The sequence below is a fragment of the Brachyistius frenatus genome, unplaced genomic scaffold (assembly GCF_029030835.1).
Source record: "Brachyistius frenatus isolate BFR_SWC_R1_liver_20210118 unplaced genomic scaffold, ASM2903083v1 Contig_9, whole genome shotgun sequence".
In the NCBI taxonomy this organism is placed as follows: domain Eukaryota; kingdom Metazoa; phylum Chordata; class Actinopteri; family Embiotocidae; genus Brachyistius; species Brachyistius frenatus.
Genome location: NW_027210608.1, coordinates 3,637,425 through 3,656,874, shown reverse-complemented (window position 1 = coordinate 3,656,874; position 19,450 = coordinate 3,637,425). Strand labels below are relative to the sequence as shown.

The window sequence follows — 19,450 nt, the reverse complement described above, 5'->3', positions numbered from 1 at the left end:
TAGATAAAAGTGGAAATAGCAAGGCCACTGTGAGTGCCTGAAACTGCAACACCACCGAGGGCCGCTAGGGGTCGGCTCAAAACCACTTCTGTCTCCATAGACTCCCATTCAACTTCTGTCATGAAATACCGATTCAATCATTTTTTCAAAAGTCATTATAGTGTCACTTGCTAAAGTCCTTCTGATTAGTTTTCCATCTGTATATAATCCCATTACTAATTAGATATTAGGCCTCAAAGAGAGGTATGTTTGGGGGCGTGGCTGGTTTGATTGACAGGCCTGTGGTGCAGTCAGGTTGTTGTAGTATACGTGAGTTAACTTGTGTAATGCTTTAAAGTAAGAAGTGGCCGAGACCAAACAAGCAGTTTTGCTGCCTGAACCTCACCAAACTGTTATACACACTAACCATGCGTGTATTACTGTTACTGTGGCAGCAAAGGTCCAGTACACCTGACACTGATTAGGGCCTCCTGAAACCATCAGTGGGTTTAGTAGGACCCGACTAACTCATATAATTGGGGCAAATTTGTGATGCTTATTCCACAGTCTGACAACAGTCAAAACGGGAGCTGGAGCCAACTTTGTCCACCTTGAAAAATAATCACGATGACGTCATCGGTCTCATTTCTAACTTTCAAACGGATCATTGTGTATTTCCTTGGCCCAGTATGCAGAATCAGCAACTGATTTGTCCCAGTGGAGCTGAGAGGAGAGCTCCTGGTTTTACGCAAAGAACTCTTTGGCAGGACTATGATTGAGCCTCCCAGCTCCAATTAAAGGATGAACTCACCGACTGCTGTCAAATAATCTCTCCAAAAAAACAGCACTCATAATGCAAGCTGACACTTATCTGGTGGTAGAAGTTCTCCAGGACTCCGTCCGTCCGTGGTTGAGGTTTAATTCAAAGCGTATGTCGCCCCCTCCTGGCGGAACGAAGCATCACACCGGGTCGCGTCACCACCGCCTCCCCGGCAGGTGGCGCTGTCGGAATCCGCCGCTCCCCTCACGTAAAGTACTACTTCCGCTTCCACAGACAGCACAACCGGCAGGTGCCAGAGCAAAATACAAACAATGGGCAAGAAACACAAAAAGCACAAGTCCGAGAAACACGGATATGAAGGTATTTCATTTCCGTCTTTTATTCATCTGCACGAACTGTGACTTGATTTGTGTTTTGATCCTCCAGCTGTGTTTGGCGCTCGTTAGCCGCGTTAGCACGACCCGAGCTAACGTCGTCCGTCCGTCAGCTCGCTGCTGGACCGATTCACGGATCCGCTTCCCGCATGTTTGTGTCGGTTTCACAGAGTCTGGTCTCGAATAATAATAATAATAATAATAATAAAAATAAAATGTAAAAACAAAAAGCTCAGTGACGTAAGAATAGAGAAGGACGTTAACTCGAGCCGGAGCCAGACAGCAGGGAGCGGCTCCTGTCCGGAGCTTCCTGTCACCGGAGGTCCGTGACTCGGTTTGGTTGATGTGTCTGCAGACTACGGAGAGAGACCTCTGAAGCTGGTGTTGAAGGTCTCCGGGAACGAAGTGACGACGGGGAGCTCGAGTCTGGACACGTTTTACGACGAGCAGCCGGCGGACGGAGACAAACCCAAAGACAAGAAGAAGAAGAAGAAGAAGGACAAAGAGAGGAGCTTCGGCTCACCGGAGGAAGACAGAGGGAAGAAAAAGGTAACGACGGAGGGTGGTTGTCCTCTTGAAGGGGTTATAGTGAGTGAGGATTTCATCTTTGTTTGTTAGATGACCAAGAAGAAGAAAGGACCGGATGCGGATCGAGACGATGACCGAGAGCAGAGCAGAACTCCGATCCGGTCCGAGCTGGATAAACTGGAAGGTATCCTCCTCCAGGGAACCACAGCTTAGTGCACCGTGTCCTCAAACCTTCATTCTCATCCATTACTTCCTTTGATTTCGGTGCTTTCTTGCAGAAAAAGAGCAGACTCCTCTGCAGGAAGCTTTGAACCAGCTCATCAGGCAGCTCCAAAGGTGCAGCACCGATCACATGTGGCACAGCTGATGTTTCATGACAACCAGATGTTTCCTCCGAGTCGTTAACCGACTTTCTCCCTCCGTCTCCTCGGCAGGAAAGATCCCAGCGCGTTCTTCTCCTTCCCGGTGACGGACCTCATCGCTCCCGGCTACTCCTCCATCATCAAGCGACCGATGGACTTCAGTACAATCAGGGACAAAGTAAAGAAAGAGTGCTACCAGTCGCTGAACGAGCTCAAGGTAACCGTCTGCATCGCGCGCAGCTCTTTGAACCAAAATAGCCGAAACCCGGCGCGTGTTGAACTCGTGTCAGAGTAAGAAACCTTTAATGACGAAGCTAAAATATCAAGCGGACCAGATTCCTACATGTTCAGTGTGCTTTGATTCACAGACGCATGTTGTCCACGTCTTTGACGTCCTGGGATGTGTGTTGTTGATGCAGGTGGATTTCAGGATCATGTGTGAGAACGCCATGATTTACAACAAACCTGAGACGATCTACCACAAAGCAGCTCGGAAACTGTTGCACTCCGGGATGAAGATCCTGAGCCAGGTAGCGTGAAACAACGCGGACCCTGACGTTCTCGATATGTTCCTTGTACCTTACTCAGGCTAACAGTGTTCACTCAGGGATTGTTGGTTAATAGTCCAAAATTTAAAATAGCCTTTTTTTTCCCCCCACGCCTGAAAGACGTTTAAACAGCAACAAAAAGTCATATATATATATATATCTATAACTATCTCCTCCAACTTCCATCCTCACCTTCAGGATAATTTATGACCTGCCTGCCAGCCTTGAAGAGACAATATGCTTGCTATGAAATGAAGTGTTCCAGCAGTGTAGGTTATAATTAACAGAGAAGGGGAGAAAGATGTGTGTATATGGAGTGGGAGGGGGGCAGACCAGGTGGGGTGGGGGAATAGGGAAAGGATGGAGCATGTGGTGTAAATGCATGTATAATGTACATGTGTGTGTATTTAAACGCCACATACATTGCAGTTAGTTTGATACATATTAAATAGCAGCACAACAATAATTAACCTCCAAACAAGTTCCTGTAACAAACCCTACTCAAAACATGACGTGAAACTTTACAAGCATCTGTTAAGCAGATTGTCTGTATATACAGTGGGTACGGAAAGTATTCAGACCCCTTTACATTTTTCACTCTTTGTTTCATTGCAGCCATTTGCTAAAATCAAAAAAGTTCATTTTATGTCTCATTAATGTACACTCAGCACCCCATCTTGACAGAAAAAAACAGAAATGTAGAAATTTGTGCAAATTTATTAACAAAGAAAAACTGAAATATCACATGGTCATAAGTATTCAGACCCTTTGCTCAGTATTGAGTAGAAGCACCCTTTTGAGCTCGTACAGCCATGAGTCTTCTTGGGAATGATGCAACAAGCTTTTCACACCTGGATTTGGGGATCCTCTGCCATTCTTCCTTGCAGATCCTCTCCAGTTCCGTCAGGTTGGATGGTGAACGTTGGTGGACAGCCATTTTCAGGTCTCTCCAGAGATGCTCAATTGGGTTTAGGTCAGGGCTCTGGCTGGGCCAGTCAAGAATGGTCACAGAGTTGTTCTGAAGCCACTCCTTTGTTATTTTAGCTGTGTGCTCAGGGTCATTGTCTTGTTGAAAGGTGAACCTTCGGCCCAGTCTGAGGTCCAGAGCACTCTGGAAGAGGTTTTCTTCCAGGATATCTCTGTACTCGGCCGCATTCATCTTTCCTTCAATTGCAACCGGTCGTCCTGTTCCTGCAGCTGAAAAACACCCCCATAGCATGATGCTGCCACCACCATGTTTCACTGTTGGGATTGTATTGGGCAGGTGATGAGCAGTGCCTGGTTTTCTCCACACATACCGCTTAGAATTAACGCCAAAAAGTTTAATCTTGGTCTCATCAGACCAGAGAATCTTATTTCTCGTAGTCTGGGAGTCCTTCATGTGTTTTTTGGCAAACTCTATGCAGGCTTTCATATGTCTTGCACTGAGGAGAGGCTTCCGTCGGGCCACTCTGCCATAAAGCCCCGACTGGTGGAGGGCTGCAGTGATAGTTGACTTGGTGGAACTTTCTCCCATCTCCCTACTGCATCTCTGGAGCTCAGCCACAGTGATCTTTGGGTTCTTCTTTACCTCTCTCACCAAGGCTCTTCTCCCACGATTGCTCAGTTTGGCTGGACGGCCAGGTCTAGGAAGAGTTCTGGTCATCCCAAACTTCTTCCATTTAAGGATTATGGAGGCCACTGTGCTCTTAGGAACCTTGAGTGCTGCAGAAATTATTTTGTAACCTTGGCCAGATCTGTGCCTTGCCACAATTCTGTCTCTGAGCTCCTTGGACAGTTCCTTCGACCTCATGATTCTCATTTGCTCTGACATGCACTGTGAGCTGTAAGGTCTTATATAGACAGGTGTGTGCCTTTCCTAATCAAGTCCAATCAGTTTAATTAAACACAGCTGGACTCCAATGAAGGAGTAGAACCATCTCAAGGAGGATCAGAAGAAATGGACAGCATGTGACTTAAATATGAGTGTCACAGTAAAGGGTCTGAATACTTATGACCATGTGATATTTCAGTTTTTCTTTTTTAATAAATTTGCACAAATTTCTACATTTCTGTTTTTTTCTGTCAAGATGGGGTACTGAGTGTACATTAATGAGAAATAAAATGAACTTTTTTGATTTTAGCAAATGGCTGCAATGAAACAAAGAGTGAAAAATTTAAAGGGATCTGAATACTTTCTGTACCCACTGTACATATATATATATATATATATATGTATATATATATATATATACGGCAGTTTTGTCTACATCTTCCCACAAAGCTTGAATGTGGATCAAGATGTCAACAGTCATCTACAATTGAATTGTCTCCATTCTCCTTGGAGACGCGTGTTTTAGAGACTCTATCCACAGCGAAACACTCAAACAGGAACAGGACTCGGTCTAATTCAGTATATGACCAGATTGCGGACGAAACGATAAAGAGCCTCGTCACGCCAGTCATGTAAAAGGAGAGCTTTTGATTTAATTAGGTCGAACGAAAGCAGCAGCAGTAATGCGGTGGCTGTACCAGACTGTAGCGGTGGAGAGGGAGCCGGACCGACCTCCTCCGTACGGCCAACTATCCATATCGGCATTCACAAATGAACGGGGAAAGTTACAGGCGCCTAAAGGTTGTTTTAACTTCACAGATCCCGACCGCCACAGGGCTGAAACAACAAACTACCCTTTTTTTTTTTTTTTTTTTTTTTTAGATTCACTACACACTTTTTAAAGTTCAGTTTAGGGACGAGAAACATTTTAGACTGGACAGAGGGAAGTAAAAAGCTGCTCATGTCTTCACCGTCATCGTAGCAGCGCTGTGTTTGCTTCGCTCTTCGCAAAACTGACCTTGCTTTTGCAGTAATGCAACAGATGGGGGCGGCAGATACCTTCAGATCGATCTCTGAACCACCGCACGCACTTTTATCTGAACGAAATGCTTTGTGTTTCCGACAGGAAAGGCTGGAGAGCCTGAAGCAGAGCATAGACTTTATGTCCGGCCTCGACCCTTCTTCCAAAAAGCCGGTAAAGTCTGAGGACCAAGGGGGGACCAGCCTGGACCAGAACAAGGAGGGAGCCACGGCCACGGACACCAGCGAGCGCTCCCAGACACCCAGGTCCTTTAACCTGCCGACTTCGCACAAGCCTCCTGCAGTCTTCCGGTCACGTGAACGTTCAGAGTTCGGAGAAGAGCTGGAATGATACTCGTGAACGTGTGTTGAAGTGACATCCGGCCCGCCGCACGCGCAGATGTTTTAAGATTGAAAAAGCGGCGCGGTTTCATGTTAACGCGAGCGCGGCTGCGGCGCGTTGATGGAAACCGTTTCCCACTCCGTGTTGGTTCCTGTGAGCTTCGTGTTCCTCTCACTCTTCAGCCAGTTGGTTTTCCACCGTGGAGCTGGAGGCTGAGAATGCGAGGAATGCGTCGCAACATGACGGGACTCGTTTCCTCTCGAGGCCGTGCATCTTATACATCTGTGTTTTTGCAGTGACGTAACGGAACCGGCCTCACCGTCGGAGGAAGAGCCTCAGACAGCCCCGTTACGGTGACGCTTTCAATTCCAAATACCTTTTCTTTTTCTTTTTTTTTCTTTTTTTTACCTTTCGATCGCACAAAACGATACAGAGTATATTTTTCTCGGTGGCGTTTACTGACGTCAGCAAAAGCTTGTGAGGAATGAAAGCAGAACGTAGGCGTTTAACGAACAGAAAGGCTCGACCGGATTTCCTCCCGGCAGTATTCTGCTGCCGCGTGCACGCTGTTTGTTTGACGCCACAAAGTGAAAACCTTTTCGTTCATGGTCAAAGTGTCTCTCATCCACTGTCTTTCAATTTGCGTTTCATTTGCAGACAGGACAAGGACTCCAAGGACGAAGCGGCAAAGGCGGAGAAAGAACTGGAGGAAATACGCAAGGTCATCGAGGAGTCTGGAGGGAAGCTGTCCAACAGAGTGCTGCAGTGTGATGTGAGAAAGCAACATCGAACTCCACAATTCAGTTTTAAGTATCGTGATCTTTCGAATGACAGCACGAAAAGGAAATGTTAAGGCCTTCAGATGAGAAAATATCCAAACTTTTCTTTCAGTTCAACGTTAAAGATGCTTCTTCATCTTAAAAAGAGGCTTTTGTTGATCGATCAGCGACGGTCTAAATATCTGCCCGATGTTTCTCGTATCTTTCCGAATGGTTCAACCACAGTGTCGTCACGTATCGCTCTTAAGAAGTGATTATTCCCCTGCCTCGCTTTACAATGTGTGTGTCGTGTAGCTGGAGTTTGCGAGGCGGAAGTCCGACGGCTCCACCACTCTGGCCATCCTCAACGCAGCGGATCCATCGGCGGGAGGTACGTCCTTTTGGGAACCTTTAAAAGAGTTCAAACACTTAGTCCGCAATCAAACATCAAACACAAAGAGAGCTCCTGAACCGGGCTGAGACGTCGGTGTGTTCGCTGTTGCAGATGTCGGTTACTGTCCCGTGAAACTGGGCATGATGTCCAACCGGCTGCAGAGCGGCGTGAACACCCTGCAGGGCTTCCGGGAAGACAAAAGGAACAGGATAACTCCCGGTACGGCGCCGCTCCCGCTCCACGTTCCTGAACATCTCTGACACGAGAGCCTGACATCACAATGACACATTCTCCGCAGTTTCCTACATGAACTACGGGCCGTTCACCTCCTACGCACCCACCTACGACTCCAGCTTCGCCAACGTCAGCAAGGACGACTCCGACCTCATCTACTCTTTCTACGGAGACGAGTCCGGCCCGCAGCGCTCAGACAGGTAGTCCCGGCGTCACCGCGGACGCACGGCGTCGCTCCGAGCATTCCTGGCTGATCGCTTTCCAGATGTCACAGAGTTCAGTCAGTCTGGAGGTCAGCGGCAGACAAGAGCTTCACCCTGAGCTCACTTCTCACTGTCTGATCACCTCCCGTTTTACCGCGAAACAAACGGCCGCATGAATGAAACGGTCAATCCTTGAAATTATTTAAGACAAACAAAATGGTTTTTCGTCCTCGGTTTGGCCCAAATAGTCGCGAGATGTCGTGTCGAAGGACCTCGCTAAACACATTTTTGGCCGCAGCGCCAGAATTCCCACCATTTAACACCATATCTCGTATGTAGCAGAAGGGGAGATGTGACCAGGTTTCACATTTGGTTGAATATTGGCTCGGTGACGCTCCTCTCGGGTTTCTATCTCGAGATTGCGGCGATTGTTCAGATCTTCGGCGCCGTCGGGTTTAAGACGCGCGCGAAGCATCCGTCTTTGAAGCAACGTCCACATTTAAAGCTTCGTCTGCTCTCGAGGCTGCAACCAATTTGTTGGCCAAATTTCTCGAAAGTCTTCACCGCATGTATTTAAATTAGTCTGAACAGACACGGAAGTAAATGCGACCCAAGTGTTTGGTGGAGGGATTCAACGACTCTGGTTCTTTTCACGGAAACGCACATCGTGACGTTGTTCTCAGATGGGTGAAACTAATCGCAGTGAGCTGCACGTTCTCACTCGTATCGCCGTGTAGGAGGAGGTGCAGGTGGGGCTTTTTTCCGGCAAGTGTCAGCGGTGTCGATATCGACTTGTTTTCCTCATTCTTTGTCAACCAAGTGATTCAGAATCTCTCTCTGCTGCTGCCAGTGGTAAATGTGTTTGTTTGTTTGTTTGTTTGGCAGCTTGTCAGATTTCATTGCCAAATCCGACGGGTACGTGTACAAACTGGCGGACAATCTTCTGGATGCGATGACCAACGGAGAGCATTCAAGAAGCCTGAAGGACACCGAGACAGTAAGCGCCTACTGCGACATGTTACCACCACTGACGGGACAGAAATATTATCAGTTGACGAAATACGTTACAATTATTTGTCTTTTTTTTGTTTTGTTTTTGTTTTTGTCCAGCAGGTGAAAAAGTCGACAAACACAGCAGAGAACAAGGATGACATGGAGGTGAGAGTTTTAAAATGCTGCTCTGTCCTCCGTGCTGAGCAGCTCCCGGACACGGTGCACTCAGGACAGCGCAAGTGGACACGAAGTATCCGCCCGCGCTGCGTAACGCGTCGGAGAGAGGAGCTCCCGCTGTCCACTGGACAGCACATCACGTGTTCTCGCATACGTGGAGGCTTCATTTCATTTGCGTTATAGATGGCCTCTGCCGACGGTCGCCGCATCGACCAGCTGCGTCAACACAACGGGGGGGGGGGGGGGGGGCTGCCGTTAGCCGTGATCCAGACACACACGGAAAGAACGTTTCCCCTCCAAACACAGCGGCGCTACTCGCTGTTGGGAGAATTTGGAGGGGGAACGGTGTTTTCTTTCCGTGCCCGCTGGCTGCGAAGCTGAATCGCTCCTCATAGAGCAGCGGAGAGAAGCGAAGCTCGGGCCCCTCCGTCAGGCACACAGCAACCCTCTGTGCTGGCTGTTTGCTGTTCTTGGCCTCTCTCCAGTTTACACTCATCCTCTGCTCGGGTGTTGCAGCTTTTGATTAGGTTTGATTTTATTGGAGCGAAGAAGCACCGTGACAAAAGAGGCCTCAAAAGGCCTGGACGTTTCCTCGGTGCGTGAGCTCCGCGGTGTGGAATCCAATTTTTTTTCTAACCCGATTCAACGCGTTTCCTCGTAGGTAGCCGAATCCGGGTCATCCAGCAGGCCGGACGTCCAGCGCTCCGCTGCGGGCCCGGGGTCGGCCGAGGAGCTCTCTGGGGGTAAAAACCGCTTTCTCCTTTTACATTTAGAGTTGCAACTATCCTCGTTTTAAACAATCATCACTCAATTCAGTTCCCTCAAAAGAAAAGAAGCAAAAGCTCCTTAAAAAGCCATTTCTAGAGGTCTTGATTGTTTCCTCTTGCTCGCCGTAGAGGAGTAACTTAGTGCTACGTGGTTTTCTCTGTCAGTAAACTAAACAGTGGTTTGGTAATGCAGGAGGAAAATCAGGGATCAGTTCAGAATCAGACGAGCCGTGCGATCATTTATCTGTACAGCCCAAGTCAGCCGAAACTATCGTGGAAAATCAGATGAGATGAATCCAAAGAGCAGAGTCCTGAATCTCTTTACGTGCATATCACTTAACCAGAGGAATTCTTAATTACATTAGAAATTCTGTTACAATTGATGTAATTCAATTTAACAAAAAAAAGATTCCTCAGTATGAAGCCGTCTGATGAACCAATTAGCCCTTCATCATCCAGTTATGGACCTCTTGCATCTCTGTAGCAGCCCGTCAGTTTCCTCCCTCCTCGGTCAGCTGGTGTTCATTTAGCAGTCGGACCGACGGGGTTCGTATCACGGCAGAGGGAGAATGGAGGTATTGTGTTCAATACTTGTTGCCGCTCGGTAACTGGAGAACCCCGGAGGAAGTATTAACCGTGTGTTGTCGTCCCCCCCCTCCCATCTCTCACAGAGGCCCTGCACTTCCAGCAGAAATTGGACGAGACTACAAAGCTCCTGCGCGACTTGCAGGAAGCACAGAAGGAGCGACTGAGCGCCAAACAGCCACCAAACATGATCTGCTTGCTGGCCCCGACCGCCAAAGAGCTGGAGCTGGGTAAGAGAAGAGCTGGAGCTGGGTAAGAGAAGAGCTGGAGCTGGGTAAGAGAAGAGCTGGAGCTGGGTAAGAGGCTCTCGCTGCATGGGCCCCTTTGTTCCCATAACTCCAGCGGTCGCCACCAGCTGTCGACCTCCAACAGCCCCTCATTTGACCTCTTCAGCATCCATCCCACACAGGTGGGGTTTGTCTTTGGGCTTCAGGCAAGAATTTGCAATTAGACAGAGATCCGATTCTAAATCGGCGCGGACGCCGTTCCCAGGGATTTATTCTTTAGAGTAGCGACGCCTTTCTTTTCAATTTCCTGCAGTCGAGTCTCCTCCTCGGGTTCGGAAGCTAACCGGCCGCTAGCTGTGGCTCCATATTACCTTCGATACGAGTGACGTCGACCTCCTTATTTAAGCTCTTGTGAATAAACATGTCTTCTTTCATAATCTCCTGCGTCCGCAGCCGAGAAGGTGACGGGGAACTTGGCCGAGCTGACCGGTCAGGTGGCTCCGTGCGACGTGAGCAGCGTCTACGGCATCAGGAAGGCGATGGGCGTCGCTGCGCCTCCAGAACCACCGGAGCCCTTCACGGACCTCACGACGGGTAAAACACCTCGCAAGCAGCTGCTCTCACCGTAACCTGGGGGGGTGAAAACACAGCGACGGCACCGGAAGGGCTACTTTAACCCCGCTGAATACATTTCTGCCAAAATAACGCTTCCTTTTCTTCCACGTTTCCAGTGCAGCAGACGGCCGATCCGATGGAGACCTCGTCCACTTGTGCAGACGCGGTTACAGCCGTTGCCGTGTGATGAGATTCCAGCCACCCTCATTCAGTTTAATAACTTAAGTTTTGTACAAAAGGTGCTTTTTGTCTGACATTTAAATGCATTTCAATCAATAAACTTTTTTTTTTTAATAAACCTTTGCTCTCATGTAACGTTGCGTGACGAGCCGCAGACTTAGGAAAACATTTATTACATTCTGTAACTGTACAAAAGTCAATGTCACATTTGTTCACATAAAGGCCAATAGATTATTATTATTATTATTATTATTATTATTATTATTACTACTATGTAACCACAATTACAGACAAAGATGTTGGTCTCAGAAGATAAGGCCACAAGACAAGTTTCAGAGGCACATAGAGCGTTTCCAGATCACAAGAGCCGGGTCAGAAAACACATTCACAGCAGGCAGGTTCGTTAGATCACACGGACGAAGGACACCGAAGACAGCGTCACAGATTCCCCTCATCGCAGCATATATGCAGACAGGCAGCAAAAGACACTGAAGATTGATTTGTTATCTGAGCAGAATAAACACTTGAACAGAAGGAATACATACAGCATGTGGATTTATCAATTTCCTCCTGAAACACAGAACGTATCTTGTCTTGTATTAAACCGACGTCCACGTGACGAGTTGTTAACGTCTGAACTTCCTCAATCGGCCTGAAATAGACATTTACCAATTTGTTGTGTGAATGTGTGGCGCAGGAAGGAGAGGAGGTTTTCTATACATTGATCTACTGTACAGCTGCCACGCATGTGTTTGGTCATGACGCAGCGACACAGTGGAGAGCCCGTCGCTTCTCTAACAGCAAAACAAAACAGAACAGTTTCAAATTATGATCCAAACAGAGTCCTTGGTTTGTTTGTTTTTTCTTTAGAGGACCGAAAATGTCCTCAAAAATAACACGACTGTATTTGGCGTTAGTACAATACACATTAAGTTAGGGACAGAAAAAGGTACAAAAGTGACGAATCACTGGACGTCGATGTGTTGGTGACTAGAAAAAGATGGTGATTGTACAGACTGACCATCTCCTCCGTCATCTCCTCCGTCATCTCCTGATCTGACTGCAGGATGCCGAGTGTCGAAGGCGACATCCAGCACGCAGCGAAGGAGCAGTCCCTCTAAATCCTTACTTCAGCAGCAGCGCAGGGCCCACAGCTGGACCACAGCTGGATCACAGTCAGTTTAACCTCTGTGGAGCGCAGGAGTCCGTAACCTCTCGACTTGCGTGCACGAGTCCGTCTCCGGTTCTGCTGGCCGTGACGGCCCGGCCTCAGCTCAGCCCGATGCCTTGCTGCTTGCTCATGTCGGTACACACGAAGAAGGTTTTCAGGTTCCCTTTCCCCTTCACGTTGATGAATCCTCGACTCTCGCACGAGTAGCCGAGCTTCTGCAGCACGTTAGACGTTTCCTCTGTTACCTGGAAGACGAGCCAAGTGCAATTAGAGCAGAAAATGAGCAGGTTGTTTACACATTATGAACAGTAAACATAAAACCCAAAGGAAATTACACGGCACAAATGACAATTGTGAGAAATTCCTTGCAGCAAATTAATTTCAGTGTGACAGCATGACATTAAGTATCTATGGCAGTAGTCCAGATTGGGAGGCAGAGGAATTGGCGTCGTTTATCGAGTTAAAACATGAACCGGTTTTTTTCTCTCTCGCTTTGAAGATGGATAAAGAAAAGAACAAGTGGGTTCACAGCTAGAAATTCAATCTTTGAGATTTGCTGTATGAAGCTTTGAGTTGTGAGAAGTAACCGTTTGTCCTTTAAAGATGCAGTAAAGAGAATTCCATGATTTGCTTCAGAACATTATATACGTGTGAAATGAGTCGCTGAAAGCTTCTGCAAAGTTAGAAAACGTGGTCGCACTGAAATGTGGAGTTAAACCGTTAAACAGTTTCTCACCCGTCTTCAGCTCAGGTTTTGTTTAAGTTATCAGCCTATCTATCTATCAAGAGGAGATCTAGTCCTCCCGATTAATGAGGGTTGTTGTTTTTGTACTCCGGTGTAACGTTACAAACAGCGACCCTCTCGGTTACATGTACCGGTACCGGTCCGGATAAACGAGCCCGACCACATGTGCAGAAGGCTGCAGAGAGCAGGTGGAGGCTGCAGAGAGCAGGTGGAGGTGGAGAGACATCAGTGGAAGAGAAAGACTTTCGGCTCAACCTGAGCAGGTTCAAGGTTTGAATTGACATGTGATGTAATGAATTGACGTGTGATATAATGAATTGACGTGTGATGTAATGAATTGACGTGTGATGTAATGAATTGACGTGTGATATAATGAATTGACGTGTGATGTAATGAATTGACGTGTGATATAATGAATTGACGTGTGATGTAATGAATTGACGTGTGATATAATGAATTGACGTGTGATGTAATGAATTGACGTGTGATGTAATGAATTGACGTGTGATGTAATGAATTGACGTGTGATATAATGAATTGACGTGTGATATAATGAATTGACGTGTGATGTAATGAATTGACGTGTGATGTAATGAATTGACATGATGTAATGAATTGACGTGTGATATAATGAATTGACATGTGATGTAATGAATTGACGTGTGATGTAATGAATTGACGTGTGATATAATGAATTGACATGTGATGTAATGAATTGACGTGTGATATAATGAATTGAAATGTGATGTAATGAATTGACGTGTGATATAATGCAGCGCTGTTCATGTTGCAGTCGTTACAGAACTAAATCAACTCCTCCGCTCTTATTATCTCCACTATTGTAATGGAGGTCGTTAGAAGTAGTTGGAGACTCACTGTCTGCTGTCTCTGGTGTCCAGTTTTACTCCTGTGTTACAGATCAGGGGGACAAGCTTCATTTATATGCATCTGTATGTTTCACTCATTGGACAAATACATTTTAATTCTGTTGTGTTTTCCCAAAGCAGGCTGCTCCGTCCACCAGAGAGACAGAGGGCCAGTGGGACATCATGCATAAAGTCACCGAGAGGTTGGATGTCAGACAGACCGCTTAGTGGGGAAAAGAACTGCAGCCACAGGACTGTCATACTGAACACTGAACACCTTCCAGCGAGGGGGCGGAGCTTCAGCTCCTTCAGGACACGCCCCCCCAGTCTCAGAGCAGAGAAGACTGATGATTTTCTCACGATTTCAAAGCCTAATTTAACAAACCTGTCTGTGTTTTTTTTCATTCAAATTTGGATGGGTAGTTAACAACCCATACTTCTGTGGTGTGATGAACTCAAAACTCATTTTCATTTCTACTTTACAGCATCTTTAAGACCACCAGATGAAATGCGTCCGTTTGCCTCTGCTGAACCGGGCTGAGCGTACCTGGATCTTTCCGAGCTCCCCGGTGCTCTCCATCCTGCTGGCTACGTTGACCGTGTTGCCCCAGATGTCGTACTGAGGTTTCCTCGCCCCGATCACTCCGGCTATCAATGGGCCGTGATTAATTCCTGTGGAAAAGCAAACAAGGGCACACGGGTCTGTATTTTATGATCAAATGTGACGTTCATGTGCAGAATATATATATATATATATATGGAGAGTAAGAGAGCAGGTCTACAGCAGCTAAGACAGGATGAAGACTTCCATCTGCAGACTCAGATGAGAAAGGCTCAGTTGTACCAGAAAAGTTGTTGTTTTGTAAACATTTCTGTCAAGGACATTAACCAGCGGGTTTTCTATTCACTCATAACCAGCAGCAGATCTGAAATAATGTTGGGTTGAAAATGGTTTGTAGAACATTGCACCTGTTTTTTAAAAAAAACATCAGGGATCTGTAAAACAGCAAACTCCCCCTTTGATGTAGAGTTTGCCATTTTACAAATAAAACATGAGAGAATGACAATCTTGAACAGGAATCTAAAGGGTTCAAGAAGGTTCAAATTGGGAGCAGTCATCATAGCTGATCACATGTATCTCAGTGAAGCCAATTTAAATAAATTCAGTAAAGTGCTCTATAGATTTACTATGAAGAAGAAGCGCCCCAAAGACACTTTAAACTGAGACTATGTAACTTTGAACAGAAGAAATAACACTATTATATTATGCAAATTAAAATTCACCATCAAGACCGAGGCAGTTCCCTGACTTTTTAAGTGACTCTTCTCTTTCTGTGATACCGTCACATTAAGTTTTAGGACGTGCTACTGTGCTGTAATTGTCACTTGAGATGACTGTTTGTAGAAGTTACACGTTTCCAAAAGGAGTAGAGACCTCCGCTCTGTTTGCATTAGAATTCAAGGTCCAATTGCACTTTGTAAACAGAATAATGACGTGATGTAAGAAACAGCTTACACCAGTATATCAACTGCAGAGCAGCTGAGAGCTTCTTAAAATCACAAACGTGAGAATACATGAAGCAACTGTTGCCTCTTTGTGCTCAAGTACAACATCAAACACAAAGTACGAATCAGAAATAAGAGCAGCTTCACACTGCAAATGTTCTGGAGGTGTGTGTGTGCCTTTATTTGATGGAGACCACCACCAAAGCTGTTCAGTTATTCATCAAAGAATTCATATCAAAATCAATAAATGTACACACAGCCTGGATGACAAGTATGCTGTCGCTGGTTAAACAACAGCTGTGGGCCAAACGCTTTAATTTCTTTTGAATAAACAGAGTAGAAGTCAGTGTATTTTGTTTCAGAGCTAAGAGTTGTTTAGACGTAGCGGCAGATAAAGACAGCAGTCTGATAGAGAGGATTTATGCCACTCAGTCAAGACTTTTCACTGTTTATACCTTTTATCTCCCAAAAAATGTAAATGTTTTGCACAAAACCTTTATCCAACATGTCTGCTCAGAGTCAGCTGTCTGGTCTGCAGACACAACAGACTGCAGTTAAGGTTTCTCACACTCTCACAGAGGCTCTGTGTCCTGCTTTGAGTAGAACATTTACTTTATTATTAGATGTACTTATGTTAATAAATGTATCTTCAGTGTTTCAGAGAACCACAAAGCAGATACTATAAATGCCTGTCAAAGGTTACAGCGCATGCATTTATTAAGCTGGCTTCACCGTGGTGGAGGTGTTTACGACTGGAGTCTGTAACAGCCTAAGAATGGAGTGTCAGTGAATGCTGCGGCTCCATCTGCAAGAACACTACGTCAACACCAATCATGAACAGTGTAACCAAGGAAACCTGATGGGTTATTGTGCCAGCCTTAACAGAGAAGGGTACAGAGCGGTGCAGCGTTCAGTCAGTGAAAGGTTCATGCTGAAGCTGCCAAGCAGCTGCGCGCACTCACCCACACGAAGCCTGAAGTTATTGAAGGAATGTCTGTTGATGCCGTCCAACTTGCCAATCAGAGCGATGGCAAACTCCACCAGGATCCCTATCTGGGCCTGCTGCCGCTCCCTGTCCTGAAAGAACAGTCAGAGTCACGTCAGTCCACAACCTCATTATTAGTTGTTATTTTTTTAATAACGGGTCAAAACGTGTGGTTCTTGACTAGCTTGGAAACAGTTAATAAAGTAGACCCCCCCACCTGGTTGTTCTCCTGACAAGGCGTCCCACTGAGCCCTGCGGCGGCCATGTAAGTGCTGCCAATAGTCTTGATCTTCTCCACACCGCTGAACTTTGGTTTGGACAGCATCTGTTGAGGTGAAGGAAAACAAAATGAGCAATGTGGGAACTTTATCATGTATTTATTCCCGCCTCCATTTACATTGTAGGGATTCAGCTACATAATGACAGTGTACTGTTTCAGCCCAGTGTTAACACGGTTAACGTTTGTGACTCGGAGAAGTGCTTGGTCATAAGTTCAGGGACGAGTCCCTTCCCTTCTTCGTCTCCCTGACCTCGTCAAAGTCGGCGATGATCTCGTTGAGCAGCCTCAGGCATTCCAGGCCCTCCTTGTTGATATCACACTCCGTATAAAATTCTTTGAAATCCGGTACCGAGGCGAACATCACACACACACAGTCGTAGGACTTGTAGTAGAGATCCTGTTGGACAAAAAGAGAAAACCAAATCGTTTTACAAAGGAGGAAATCAAAATTGATGATTTTTAAAGTAATATTTGATATCCAAGTTCTACTTTCTCTATCAGTTGTGACGTTGTCTGCAGTAACTTTAAACACATTCTCCATGTCAGCAAAACACTGGAGGGCATGTGTGTGATTTCCAATATGTTCACTATAATGTTGTGTCTTTATTCTCAATCACAAAAAAGCCGTTGTCCGTGATCACTTCACACTCTCAAAGTGTAAAGGATCCTGTTTCACTCAGGGGCAAGAAAGTCCCGCTGCTTGTGTCCTTGAACGTTAATGTTGCACCCGCTGATATTTACAATTACTCTGATGTACATTAAAGCTGACCTGAATCCATTAGTGAAACCTGCCCAGAACAGTCAAACATCACAGGAGACACTGGATGTCTATACTGATACTGTGAAGACATTAAATGACGGAGGAAATAATTTCCCTTTTGTCAGGACATAACCTCAACTGACGTCAACAAGTGGTAGTTATAATGCTGATGAAAGAAGTTCTTATGTGATTTTTGTTCCACAACATGACAATTAAAATTAAACTTGAATATATAACATGAATGGTTTCTTGTAGGAGCATTTTTTTCCATTTGTCTTTATCACTTCTTAATTGATACTTAGTGAGCGTTTTAGCCAGAGATCCAACTATGGAAACCTCACCTCGTTCTTTTTGTTCTCCCCGACAAACAACGCAGCCACGTGGGCCGGCAGCACGTTCTCCAGCAGCAGGCGGTTCAGGTTCTCCCTCGTCTCGATCTCGTCCTGCTCTGTGTGGTTCTTGTACTTCAGCAGGAAGTCCTGGCGGAAGCAGGACTCGTTCTAGGAGGCAGGAACACGGCGAGGTTAGAGCAGATTATGCTGTATGTGGACATTTTCAGTGTGTATGCTGGGGACGGGCGCGATAAAAGTGGGAAAGATGGTTATTACCTGTTGTGAGATGATGAGCATGGTGACCAGGAAGAGCGTGATGTATATGCAGCTCATAACCTGAGGGTGTTTAACCAGCCCTATACGTCTCAGGATGTATTCATCTTCTCGACTGCAGAACAAACAAAATCCCAACACCGCGTAGAATCACAAATGAAAAAGTGTATAAAGCCTTTTCATGGAACTGTGTCTTTGACCAGCAGCACAGATCAATTATACTGTCACAGCACACTTACTTAACTGCTCTAATATATCGGTTCATTTCATCCATGTAATCAAATGACATACATGATCTTACGAGAGCTCAAAGTTCTTGCAATTTTGAATTTTACTTGACTTTTAAGAAAAAGTGAACCTACAGGATGCAATCTTTGAAAATTGCCTGTTTATATGTTTGCATTAAAGTATGAGAGGAAAGTTTCAACAGGATGAAATACACTTCCCAGCAGGCTACAGGATTTACTCTCTGCGTTCAATCCCACCTGCTGTGATTATAGCTGTTGTTGATCTGGGTGCCCAGGAAATTTCCGTAGGCCACAAAGAGGTCCTGCTTGGTGCTGAGGATGATGATGTAGTAGGCTGTGGAGGCCACGGTGAGGAAGAGCACTTTGAGCTCAAAGCTCACCCGCAGGAAGACTCCACATGCGATGAGTGACAGGATACAGCAGTACACAGAGTACTGAGAGGAAGAAAGAATCAAGAAATGGATTAGACCTGCAACACATTAAACAATTAACACATTTAATAACCAGAGATGAGTTAGCAATGTAAGTGTCTATTAACGTATTTGTAAAAAAAAAACTACAACTCTATATCTATAAACGTATTTATAAAATCTACACATTTAGAATAAGAATGCTGGTTTTTATGTGGTATTTTTGTATGTTTACTGACTCCAGTTATTATACACTACATGGATTTATTATAATGTAAGTACTAATTAAGTATATATGGGTGACTGGGGTGGGAGAACATATCATTAGTGTGTTAGACTTCCTGAAGTTCATTTATCAAAGTAATAAGAGGGTTATTGTCTATGATTAACAAATCTGTCACTCACAGGCAGGCAGAAGAGATCAGCCGTATCTTTCCCACGTGTCTGGACGAAGCACTGCAAGGGGTTAAAACAATTTGACGGACAAGGAACCACTGGACGGCGGGCTTTAAAGTCTGGCATGGCATCTATGAAGTGTAGCGCAGCTAGAAATAGCAGAGTGCATAATGGCCCGATCTTAGCACTCGACACGTGAGCATATTCTTACCAGGTTGAACACGGCCAAGATGATGATGACCGCAGTCGTGATGGTTGCCAGAGGGAGGCGCACGCACGGCCGTTTGACCACCGCCTCCGACACGGCGCGCAGCCACTGGCACCGCGACAGCTTCTCTGGAAACAAGCGCTGCGGCCGAAAAAACAGAAGTCAGACCAAAGATGAGAAACAGGTACGAGGAGCATGTGACTTTTATACAGTCAGCCATCTCCAGACATCACGTGTGAGTGACACGCAGCTGGCTATTTCCAGTGAAGGAATCTGTCTGAGAGGAGAAATCAGTGCCTATCAGGGTCTGAATGTCAAATGTCATGTGCCAAGTCAGTAGAGAAGCTAAAGAAAGCTGCATTCCAGTGAAGGCAGGAGATAGCCTCCAT

At 45.9% G+C, this 19,450-nt stretch overlaps 2 protein-coding genes across 5 annotated transcripts in view; one reads left to right on the top strand and one right to left on the bottom strand.

Annotated features, from left to right (window-relative positions):
• The first annotated feature begins 1,019 nt into the window (after positions 1-1,019).
• Positions 1,020-10,999, top strand: brd7 (bromodomain containing 7). Of its 2 annotated transcripts, none has more exons than XM_069690399.1 (17): positions 1,020-1,120; positions 1,490-1,683; positions 1,753-1,846; positions 1,941-1,998; positions 2,097-2,241; positions 2,444-2,554; positions 5,512-5,672; positions 6,406-6,520; positions 6,822-6,897; positions 7,012-7,119; positions 7,199-7,334; positions 8,223-8,334; positions 8,451-8,495; positions 9,169-9,250; positions 9,946-10,089; positions 10,540-10,680; positions 10,818-10,999. In XM_069690399.1, exons 1-17 carry the CDS (start codon positions 1,072-1,074, stop codon positions 10,886-10,888), a joined length of 1,842 nt encoding a protein of 613 aa, XP_069546500.1. In that variant the 5' UTR covers positions 1,020-1,071; the 3' UTR covers positions 10,889-10,999. The 2 variants fall into 2 exon arrangements, with proteins under 2 accessions (XP_069546500.1, XP_069546499.1); XM_069690398.1 differs by having other exon boundaries at positions 8,448-8,495.
• Positions 11,000-11,037: 38 nt separating this feature from the next.
• The window catches only part of adcy7 (adenylate cyclase 7), a 55,019-nt gene continuing 46,606 nt past the window's right edge, over positions 11,038-19,450 (bottom strand). For all 3 annotated transcript variants that reach the window (XM_069690388.1, XM_069690391.1, XM_069690390.1), the window contains 10 exons: positions 19,065-19,202; positions 18,863-18,913; positions 18,285-18,481; positions 17,803-17,914; positions 17,536-17,694; positions 16,685-16,831; positions 16,372-16,479; positions 16,132-16,246; positions 14,211-14,335; positions 11,038-12,297 (listed from right to left, as the gene is read on the bottom strand). In XM_069690388.1, the coding sequence (XP_069546489.1) occupies positions 12,151-12,297; positions 14,211-14,335; positions 16,132-16,246; positions 16,372-16,479; positions 16,685-16,831; positions 17,536-17,694; positions 17,803-17,914; positions 18,285-18,481; positions 18,863-18,913; positions 19,065-19,202 (1,299 nt within the window). In that variant the 3' untranslated portion in view covers positions 11,038-12,150. The remainder of the gene's footprint in view (positions 12,298-14,210; positions 14,336-16,131; positions 16,247-16,371; positions 16,480-16,684; positions 16,832-17,535; positions 17,695-17,802; positions 17,915-18,284; positions 18,482-18,862; positions 18,914-19,064; positions 19,203-19,450) is intronic.

Coding starts and splice junctions, on each gene's coding strand:
- brd7 (XM_069690398.1), top strand. CDS start 1,072: ATGGGCAAGAAACACAAAAAGCACAAGTCCGAGAAACACGGATATGAA. Junction 1,684..1,752: donor AAGACAGAGGGAAGAAAAAG/GTAACGACGGAG, acceptor TTTGTTTGTTAG/ATGACCAAGAAGAAGAAAGG. Junction 6,521..6,821: donor ACAGAGTGCTGCAGTGTGAT/GTGAGAAAGCAA, acceptor TGTGTCGTGTAG/CTGGAGTTTGCGAGGCGGAA.